This window comes from Melopsittacus undulatus, chromosome 2, assembly GCF_012275295.1.
Source record: "Melopsittacus undulatus isolate bMelUnd1 chromosome 2, bMelUnd1.mat.Z, whole genome shotgun sequence".
NCBI classification, from domain to species: Eukaryota; Metazoa; Chordata; class Aves; order Psittaciformes; family Psittaculidae; genus Melopsittacus; species Melopsittacus undulatus.
This window is the reverse complement of record NC_047528.1, coordinates 118,503,711-118,514,973: the sequence shown is the minus strand read 5'-3', so window position 1 is coordinate 118,514,973 and position 11,263 is coordinate 118,503,711. Positions and strand designations below refer to the sequence as shown.

Below are 11,263 nucleotides of genomic sequence, written 5' to 3'. Positions count from 1 at the left end.
CTTTTTGTAATGCTGATGCTAACTTGCCTGTTTACTAAAGTGTACTTTTAAGGGCATAAGTTCCTTTTCATTACATTGAAACTAGAGAAGTTTCCACTATGTAAGAAAACATTTTCCTGCTGTTGTAATGGTTTAGATAAAAGCCTAGGTCAGAAGTTTCGATAAGTTCTTGACTTCCTATTTTCTCTACGAGCTTCTCAGCTCCATGTGCCAGAACAGTTAGTACTTGACACACAAGAAGTACAGAAAGCATTGAAGCTAGGTCACCCATCGAAACAAACTCAAGGACCTCATTCACAGATGTAAATAAAAGGACTTTGGCTTTTGCATAGTGAGACCTGTAATCATTAACTCATTTGACTTTGACTGGTTTGGTTTCAGATAGTTCACTAGGAAGGTAAGGTCTTTTACTGTGAGTGGGAATGAAATAAATGAAGCTCATCGTCTAGCAGGAGTACTGAGAACAGCAGGTAAAGGCTTGTCTAATGAAGATGTTCCGATTAAAAGCTTGCAGATGAAGACATGTTTTGACCTTGATGGCTGTTCAGGTTCAGCCTCAGTCTTCTGGAGTCTTAAGGATTCTCCAGAACAAAAAGGTGGAGTATGCAATTTGTATTTGGTTTTGTTTGGTGAATGAAGCCAAGCCTTGTATTCAGTTTTATGGCATGCTTTTGCCTGGATGGCTGTGGCAATGACATCAGGAGTCTGAACCCTTTGGAATGCTTCAGGCATCAGTCACCAGATCAGTCGCACAAAGATCTGTCTCAGGAATGCAGGGTGGGGATGAAGAGTTGGGGGTGAAGCAAGCATCCTCAGCATTTGGCAGGAGAAAGGAGCAATGCTACTAATGAGTACTGAGCCAGGAGGGGAGGGAGCTGGAGACAGAGGCTGTTTCCTTCTTAATGCATTGCTCTCGGCTGGGACAAGAGAGTGAACAAGAGTTCAGTTCCAGCTGCCTGCTCAACACTTTTTATCCGAACAGAGAGGTGCTTTGGGAAGGGGGATGCAGAAAGGGCTGGGGGGGAAAAGAGACATGAGGATGGAGTCAGAACAGGAAAAGAGAGAAGGAGGAAGAAGGATACTGGGTGAGAGGGGGGAGAAGGAGGGGAGGAATCAGCCCCTGGCTGCAGCAAGCTGTGATTTGAAGTTGCATAGCAGAGTTAACCCTAGTGCAGAGGAGATCTCAGCTCACACCATGATTTGCTTCATAAAAGCATGCCTTGTAGACCATGGGTTGAAACTGAAGGTCATCTTCCTCTTGTCTTCGGGTTTGCCCTTTTGGCTTTCACACGGAAGCAGCTTCTCCAATTTAGGTTGGATACTATGTGAGTAGATATTCATGATTTCTTTACACCAGAGATGATTTCAGCCTGCAAAGCAGCTCAAGAGTGAACAATTCACAGCACAAAGGTCAGTAGTGCTCATTTAATTATCTACTATAAAGAGACTAAAATTAGAAGTGCTGATGGATGTTGTACGTGCCCTTCACAGCCTAACCAAACTACAAGCTGTGTGAACCCTTACTCAGTTTGTGCTGTTCAGAATGATATCTGTTTGTTTAGCTGTGTGGATAACAGCAATGCTATTTCACCATTTTGGCTGACAGCAGCAGGGAAAGCAGTCTGGTTCCTTTCAAAACTGCTTCAGCAAATGACAACATAGCTGAAGGCTGAGTCACCTGCTTGCCAAGGGCTGTTGTGATAAGGTAGACAAACTGGAAAACCTGGTATTTGCATAGTTGAGAGGTGTAGCTCTGAGGACTGGGCAAACTGGTACTTCCTCCACATCCCGTTTCTTTGGAACTACTGCAGACATCGTCATTTCCAAGGAATTCCCCTTATTTACCAGTGTTTTCAGATCACTCCTATGAAAACTCTCCAGACTCTCCCTGTTACTGTCTCCAGCCTCGTACAAAAACTGTTACTGACCATATCAGCAGCTGAAACCAGAAGGAAATGAGTTGCCTCCTCGTTTGCTTCAGAGACAGAGGTCCTCGTGCAGAGGCAGAAGCTATGAAAAGGCAAAGCTGTGTTCAGGAGCATGAGATCATTGAATTACAAGCAGATAACGTGGAGGAAGGTGAGGCTGACCATGACAAGCCTCCGAACACTCAAACCAGAAAGGTAGGAATTCCACTTGCTCCTTTTATCCTTACTCTTGGGAAAATACCACACAGCAGAAGACACTGCAGGAACATCTGGTAGGGGTGGTTTTATTTGTTGTTTGTGAGAGGGAGAAAGGTGAATGTGAAGGTTGAAAACCTGTCCGATGTATTTCTTCTTCTCAGTTTAGTGTTCTGACATTGGAATGGGATTTGAACCCCTCTTAGGTTTTGTGTTTGACTCTTTGTGAATTTTCAGTTAGGAAATGAAGTTGTAATTGGTACTCTGAGTTTTGCTTTCTCTTTTCACATACTATCAGTGGGATTGGGCTCAGAGCCAGAGAGGACAAGAACTGAAAGCCTTACTATAAACAAGCTTTCACTCAGATCAAATCAATTGGGAGAACAGCAGTACCCAAATAAGACTTTGATGTCCTGCAACAGACCATGCTGGGATTCTCTCTACCTTTGAGTCATTTGCACTGGCTAACAATAATGAATTTGTATGAACTGAGGCTTTGAGGCACTTTATGAAGACCAGCACGTGAGCCCCCAATGACGTAACTCACAGTGTTGAGCTTGAAGCTATGGAACAGACTAATGCCGGCAGGTTATGTTCACAGGTGGTTGTTGTATGATGATTTTCATTGCTTATAGCAGAGAACATGTCTATGGCAGAGCTAAGAAGTTTCCCACTCTTCTGTAGGGATGGCTGAGCCTTCCAAGGGAGTTCAGCTGTATTAGTCATGCCACCCCTCCCTTCCTGCTCCCAGCCAAGCAACCACAACTGCTTCCTTGTGTGGGCCCCACTGATCATCTCTGTAGGCTGGTTTACTCCACCAGCTAGGCAAAGACCCCATTTACTCTGCTCTACTGGGGGCTGGTTAGTTCTTCTCTGGTCTGGTAAACTGAATTAATTCAGGGTCAAATTAATCCTAGGGAGTTGCAAAGAAGGAATGGGAGAGGGTGGAGGGAAAGCAGAGATGACCTAGATCCACTTAACTGTCTGGAGAAACTTTAGCCTTACATTTCAGTTTAGCCTTCAGCACTGAGTTTTCATTTGGGCTATTTCTGCTAATTCTGGCCATTGGCTTGCTATCTTATAGGGACTGCTGTAAGTTTATGGTGCTCTGCTTCCTGCTCATATGCAGGCTAATCAGAACTAGTCTGACTTTTCTCTGTTGCTGGTCCTCCCCCGCAGTCCTGCCATATATACAGACTATGACTGAGGGTGTTGCGATAGGGAACTGAATGTTTGCTTGAGATCAAACCAGTTTGCCATGTGTGATTAAGAATTCTATCATTATTATTTTGTGGTGGCCAGAATATGTGACTTAATCCAAACCTGGGTCTGATATTTGATATTGCCATGGCTGATTTCATAGTTGTACCCTAGGCAGTAGTTAATGGCTTTTATCTTTTTCAGGTATTTGGCATTAGCATAGCTTTTTTCATAAATGGAAGGTCTATTTTTCTAATACATTTTAAACATCATATTAAAACTAATATATAATCACTGTCACACCTGAAAGGATGCTGTAAGCAAAACTGTATTCTGCCTTAGTCCTTCATTCCCTGCTATAGGAAAGTTCTGCATGCAGGGATGTCTGCAGAAAGTGCTTTCCCTTTCTCTGCCCATGCTCCTGGAGCAATGACTCTAAGATCTTTCTGTGGGTGCCTGCTTTCTCTCCCTGTTCATCTTCCACCCCAAAAGAAGCTTTAGGCCAGTTGGGGGCTTTAGTTAAATTCAGTGAAGGGCTATCTATTGTACTGTGCTCTTAGGAAGCTGTAAAGCAAAGGTTAACATTGGTTAGTGCCTCCAGCCAGCAGCTAGTTGCTGCCAACCTGCACGTGTATGGCACTGACAGCCTACAGCACATGCTTTTACTTGCCTGGTATTGATGCCAAGAAGGACAGAGTTTATTGCTGGGTTTGTGGTGGATGGGGAGGAGGAGGAAATAAAGAAGCAGCATGGTCTACTTGTGAATTCATGCTCTTCCTTCAGACCTCCGGCTGCAGAACAAAACAGTTGGAGTTGGTTCTTATTTCCTGTGTCATAGAATCATAGAATAGTTAGGGTTGGAAAGGACCTTAAGATCATCCAGTTCCAACCCCCCTGCCATGGGCAGGGACACCTCACACTAAACTATGGCACCCAAGGCTCCAATCTGGCCTTGAACACTGCCAGGGATGGAGCATTCACAACCTCCCTGGGCAACCCATTCCAGTGCCTCACCACCCTCACAGGAAAGAATTTCTTCCTTATATCCATTCTAAACTTCCCCTGTTTAAGTTTGAACCCATTACCCCTTGTCCTATCACTACAGTCCCTAATGAAGAGTCCATCCCCAGCATCCCAATACCCCCTTTCAGATACCTAAGCTTTTTAATATTTATTTCTTCATTTTTAATATAAGTACTGATTAACTAATTACTTACTACTTACTAATTAGGGATAACTTATTATAAGACTAATTTTTGCCATGGTCTTATTAAAAAGTAAGTGAAAGGCAAATACTGTCCTTTCCCATATGAATCTGCATGAATTTCCAACTGTTTTGAAGAGAGTTTACTTGTGATCTCCTACAGCAGGTGGGATTTGTAATAAACTTACTCAATAGCCTTTTAGTTTCCAATTGTCTGACCAAAAGGGAAGTCAATGGTGAAAGTCTCTGTTATTTCACATTGGTGTTTAATGCAAGAATATCTAATGGATAGTTTTGGGTGCTTGCATCCAGGAGCTATGGAGATGGGTATCATCAACACTGCAGAGGTGAATGATTCTGGAAATTTCTCCACAAGCATCTTTTGGTTGTCAGAGATGGCAAAAATTAAAAGGATGATCTTCTAGATCCCCTAAATCAAATAGATGTCATTGTCCTGGTTTCAGCTGGGATGGTTATTTTTCTTCCCAGTAGCTGCTGCAGTGCTGCATTTGGATTTAGTCTGAAAACAATGCTGATAGAACACTGGTTTTAGTTGTTGCTGAGCAGCACTTATCCTGGTGAAGGACTTTGCAGTCTCTCATGCTCCACCAGTGAGATGGGGCACAAGGAGCCAGGAGGGAACATGGACAGGGCAGCTGACATGAAACAGCCAGAGGAATGTTCCATACCCTAAAATGTCATGCTCAGGATATAAACTATGCCAGAAGCCTCCAGGCTGGGGGATGAGTTGTGCATTTGTCATAGTGTGGCAATCAATGGTACTGTGCATCCCTTGATTTTATTGAGTTTCATTCCTCCTTCTCTCATTTTCATTATTATTGTATGTTACTTTATTTCATTCTTTAATTCTTAGCTCAACCCATGAGTTCTACCTTATTCCGATTTCCTTCCCCACCTCACCAGGGAAAGTGGGAAGGGAGAAGACTGAGCAAGCAGCTGTTGGTACTTAGCTGCCAGATTGGATTAAACCACACCAGTAGGCTAAAAAAGCATTTGGAAGATGTGAAAGCAGCTTCATAGGACCTCAGCTTTATGGGCAATTCAGGAATTGGACACTTGACATCTATGAAGTAACATTATGCCTATTAATGTTCTTTGTCTTCTGCAGGTCTACATTCTTACCTGCAGTAGTAGTTAAGGGTGGAAACTCCTGATGTAGGGCATTGCTTACCAGTGAGGCTCTCCCATCCATGTGGGGTTTGGGGTTTTGTTTTGTTTGTTTCTAAATGTGACAGTAGATACATACTTCAATATTTTCTCCCTGATTTATTTCTTTAATCATTACGCTCTTTCCTTTTATACTAGGAGAGAAATCATTGGAGATCATGTAGGAATGTAGTTTTCTGGAAGTGTCAACTATGGATGGTTATAACTACAATTTTTCTAGTATTCTTCCTGGTCATTCTCATCAGCCTAATTCTTTATTCTAGTAAGTATCTCACTTTTGGTTCATCCTCTAACACAAATGTACAATGCACACAATCTGAGACAAATTGAATGGCAGCATCCTTTAAACTCCTTCTGTGAAGTGCTGAAGGGACTGGGATGCTGACTGCAGAGTGGGGTGTGTTGAGTAGCGGATCTAAACACTTCCATTTTAGCAGGCAGCAAGCGACTTGTATCCTGATCAGATGGCAATTCCAATTGGTGTAGCTAAGTGAGAAAACGTTACAGGAACAGAGCCTGGGATGAGGATGGGAACGATGCTTGTAACATTGCAGCAAGTGCAATAGAGCACTCTGGTCCCCTTATCTGGTGTCAGCGCCTGTCAGGCTCCCAACCTAATGGGACTTTTGCTAATGGGAGTTGGGGGTTGAACTCCATGTGCTGTCACTTTCCTTTAGGTGACTTGCACTTTCTTTCTGTCATTCCCAATCAGTCATTACATAGGAAATCTGTGAGGAAGCCACCTGGGAGAAAGTCAAGAAGAGAATTAGTTGGTTAGTTATTCTCTCTGATATTGCTTCTAATTGGAACCTTTTCCTCCACTTTCTCCTTTTCAATATTAGATGTTTACATAGATGAGGATGACTATTGGGATGCTGATGCACTCCTAAATAGTGGAAATTGCCGCAGCTTTTCAGGAACACTGGAATTAATGTGTGGTCTCCAACACCTTTTCTCTGACAACATTACTAAGAAGGTATGTGTTGATGTGTTTCTTGGCAAAAAGTTAGGAGATGTACTTTTTCTTGCATGATTTAAGTCCTCAACTAGGAAACAGACCTATTTGCTTTGCCCGTGAAGGTCATAAAATACCAAATGGTGGTTAATAATACTGTGTTTTGCATCTTCCTGTGAGTACATAATGATAGCCTGTGTTTATAGTTGCTATTTCCATTGAACCATTGCAGTTCTGAGTTAAGCTCAGCAGGCACGGCAGTGCCCATTTATATCTACTGTGGAAAGGGGAGTCTCAGTAGAGAGACCCTTCCCTCTGTCACCTAATAGTAGAAGGGCTTTTGGTACTAATCAGAACCAGACAAACAACCTAAATTGCACTGGTAACATGAGCACACACTTTGAGCTCACCCAGAGTGCCTCCATTGTGTTAAGGTAATGTAGTAGTCACTCAAACACACAGATTAACTTGTCTGTCAAGCTTAAAGGGATTGTGTACCTCTTCTAGGGCAGACCCTTGCTGTTATTGACCCTTCAGCAGCTGTGTTTCTGCCCCTTAAAGAACCCTTTAAGAATGATTTTCTGCACTTTATTTTATGGAGAAAAAAGTGAATGGAAGAAACTTCTTTCTCTTTTCCTTTTTCCCTACAAGTTAACAGATGTCTACAGTTCATCTCTGGCTCTAGGACGCTACTTTAGGTCAGCTCAGGTGGTTTCTTTCAGGTAAGCAATTTCTTGCCACCAAAAATATCCAAAAATTCCAGGCTTTTGATGATACATACGTGTGCCTATGCAGATATGCATAACATTTAAAGCTGTGAAATATAGACTGGGGGAAAGTTACATACATAGGTAGTGAAAAACAGTCCAAGGATCCTCTGGTTTAAATGGCAAACCCTAACTGTTCTATGGTTCTATGATTTATACTTGGCTTTGTTTTTCAGTAATGAAAACTCCACTGTATTTTATCAGCTAGAGTTTTCTGTACCACCACCAACAGAGGGGTTTATGGAAAACACAATGAACCCAGACTTTATAAAGAACATTCTACGTCAAAACATTTATGATGAAGATGATGTTTCTAATCCTGGGACGTCTGAATGTAACGAGTTGAAGTTTGACCCGACTTCTCTCACACTGACATGTGAGTACATTAAAGAGATGGTTTCCTTACAAAGAGTACAAGCATTTCCTTGAAAGAAAATCATTCTGGAAGATGTTGGGATCTGTTTGTAAATACATTTGGCACAACAATGTTAAGAAAACTGTGAATACTCATGTTTCAAGGAAGTCTTGTTGTGCACAGCTTATAACCTTGAATTGACTGGTCCTCTGATGAGAAAGGGAGTGATTATGAGACTGGTTGGCTACAGACTTTTCAGCTCTCCTTTTGCCTTTTATGCATAAAAATAATTACAACCAGAAAATCTCATATGTGTGTATTGTAACAGAGAGCCAAATAATTAAAACTGTTTCTCCTTATTCTATATTGACATGGTTTAGTGTGAGGTGTCCCTGGCCATGGCAGGGGGGTTGGAACTGGGTGATCTTAAGGTCCTTTCCAACCCTATTCTATGATTCTATGGTTCTATATTTATATTTGAACATTTATAGAACAAATGTTAATCCATATAAGACAAGGATAGATAATTTGGGAGTAAATTCAATTTTTTTTTTTAAGGATGAAAAATCCTCCTGATTTTTTTGTCTTTTCAGTATTTTTTTTTTTTAGTTATTATGTACAGAGATACCTTTTAAAGGAACCAAATCTTCATTCTGCCATGTTGGTAGTGATTCCAATGACTACCAGTAACTAGCTAGTGATCCCTGTGCATTTACAGTTGTCTTGATTGAAATGTCACTGTAAAAGTTCTATGGTCTTTGCAATTTTACTTAAAGCAATTCATGGAGCTTCTTCCATCCACCCTCAACTTATTGAGCCAGACCAATGTGCTTTTATAATACTTCTGGGCTAGCACATCACTATACACTGTATATAAGTAAGATGTCTTAACAGAGCAAGAAGTAATGAGTTCCAATTGTCAGTATCATTTTGTTCCTTATATAATTGACAGTACTCATAGAAATTGCAGTGTAAAAGAGACAGGAAAGAATATGCTGAAATATCTAACTAAAGTTTCATTTTAATGTTAATGTTGTAATGTTTTAATTTTTCAGAGAAAAGAGGGAAAGACTCTTCATCTTCCTCACCAACTAGAAGAGGGGCCTTCTATCTGTTATTAATCCCAGGATATGGAGCTATTCATTAGTAGAAACACTTCTAAACAGGTTGTCCTGCAAGTACTGTCTGTGATGCAGTATTGTAAATAGAAAATGTGGTACATTTGTAAGTGTTGTACTCCTATAACACCACTACCTCCTCCTTTATTGTTGTCCTGATATCTCAATAACTCATTTCACTCACACAAATGATATATGGTCTGTTGACTTCGAAACCTCTGCTTTGTCTTACCTTAAAATTAAGTCTGGATTCCCTGTATGACCTTTAAAAAGCAGTCTTGCATATGGCTCATTTCTTCTTCACTTGTCTTATCCAAAATCATCTGCACACCTTCATCCTTGATGCTCACTTTCACCCATGTTCATGTCTGTTACTTTTTTCCCTGCTAACTACATATGCTATGTTTCCCCATTGTTCTTTCCTCATAAAACAAGCGGAAAGGTTAAATATACTTTCTATTTTATTTATTACATGCAAGACCTTTGCACTATCTTCTTAAGTGAGCTTCAATTCCCATCATCTCCTCATTCATCCTATAGTCTTGCTGGATAAGGTGGTATCTGTTCTATTGTTCTCTTCTGTAATGTGAAATAGAAACGGAGAAACAAACATTGGTAAGACATACATCTTGCTCACTAATGTATCTGAATGCTATAGGAATCTTTCAAGGGTCAGATTAACTGTGTTTTAATAGCTAGCTAGTGGTACTGGAGAACAGACCATTATTTGAGCCATGTTTGTAAGTTCCAAGAGAAACAAATCAATATCACTAGTTACAGACCCTGTCCCAGCAGTGGGGATAAAAATGAACAGATGCAATGTATTTGCCTTCATAAGGCAGCAAATAGTTTTCGTTAACAACAGATCAGATGAGATAGACCAGTGAATGCTAAGAGGAAGGTGCTGAAACAGACAATGTAGGCCACTGTGGTATGAGAGTTACAACCAATAATGGTTAGTTTTATCTAACATGTTAGTTAATATTAGAGCATTAACTTTATGCAGAATGGATCCACTACCATGTTAGTGAAGTATGGCTTCTTGTCATTTGCTTATAGCCATTATCAACATTAGTACTATAGGAAAACAAAATTATTTTAAGAAACCTTTTGTATAGTAAGAAATATGGGAATTTGTATGCCTTTTTTTTACTATTATCAGCTTATTTAAGAATCTATCTGACAATTTTACTATGCATTAAACTATTTATTTTTACTCTTAACTTGATTGTTTTCATTATTCGGTAGCTCTGGTCTTTCAGCTGTTTGAATTGGAAAACAGCCATTGGAATTCCAAATGCTGATAGCTGTATGAAGCATCTGTCTGAAAGAGCTGTACACTCAAGCCTGTGTTTGTTACTGACTGAGTTTTAACTGAGCTTAGGAAGCAGTCTGGACCAAATCAGTAGTTCATGTGGCTCTCATATTTGTGGCTAATTCTGATCCCATGTTGATATGTAAGGTGCAGTGTTGGTTGTGAGAGCCGTAGTTTCTCTTGATGCAATATTATATGCAGTACACAACTAGAAGAGATGTTCCTTCTGATTTTTACACTGGGGAAGGGTGAAATTCATGGTTTCTATGGTTTGTCCCCAAAGCATCAGGTTACAAAAATACTAGCAGTGACGAAAAATTTGCCTTCATGATGCTGCTTGATCTCATTGTTGAGCCTGCCCTTGGATGATCTTTATCTCAATTCTGTTTATAAGAACTTTAACATAATATAATGATTTTTCTTCTTTATGATGATACCCCTATGTGGATTAAGAGTTAACAGACAAAAGGAGAAGCCAAGAATTCCTTTTCTTTTCAGAGGTCCTCCTTTATCCAAGTACCAGAGCAATTCACAGGAAAGGAGGAGGTGGAGTTGGAGCAGGATGTTGTGATATTCAACAGAACATGTCCAACTTCACAGTCTACCCCAGTCCAGCTTTGAATTCTCATTGAAGGAAATGTCCAAAAATGACAAAATGTGGTTTCTCTTTTATATCATTGAGGTGAATTACTAATGTGAAAGAAAGTAAGTGAATTAATTCAGTCTTCATCCATTAGGGACAAAGCAATGTGAAAACAAATCATTTCATTGAGGTAGGTGTTTTGTGTGCATGTTTAATGTTAATTTCATTAGAAGAACTGTGGGTAATACTTCAGGTACCTGAGACACTGTTGAAGAGAAAGAGAAAAGATAGTTTTGGTAACCCAGCTTGTGGAGTGTACAATCAGCCCATTAGCATCCCATGGCAGGCAGTCATCTGTGGGGTCCGAGCAGTCCCAGATTCATCTGCCCCTTAGGACAGCCAGCAGTCATTTCAGAGTGGTGTACACACCAGTGTGTCTTACTGCTGCATGCAAC

General features: G+C 40.6%; 1 protein-coding gene across 2 annotated transcripts; it reads left to right on the top strand.

Annotated features, from left to right (window-relative positions):
* The first annotated feature begins 1,173 nt into the window (after positions 1–1,173).
* Positions 1,174–10,035, top strand: C2H3orf52 (chromosome 2 C3orf52 homolog). 2 transcript variants are annotated; one of them, XM_034074534.1, is made up of 7 exons: positions 1,174–1,410; positions 1,940–2,123; positions 5,854–5,977; positions 6,558–6,691; positions 7,322–7,392; positions 7,614–7,813; positions 8,848–10,035. In XM_034074534.1, coding segments are annotated over exons 2-7 (699 nt in total). In that variant the 5' UTR covers positions 1,174–1,410; positions 1,940–1,955; the 3' UTR covers positions 8,850–10,035. The 2 variants fall into 2 exon arrangements, with proteins under 2 accessions (XP_033930425.1, XP_033930424.1); XM_034074533.1 differs by lacking the exon at positions 1,174–1,410 and having other exon boundaries at positions 1,760–2,123.
* The last annotated feature ends 1,228 nt before the right edge of the window (positions 10,036–11,263 follow it).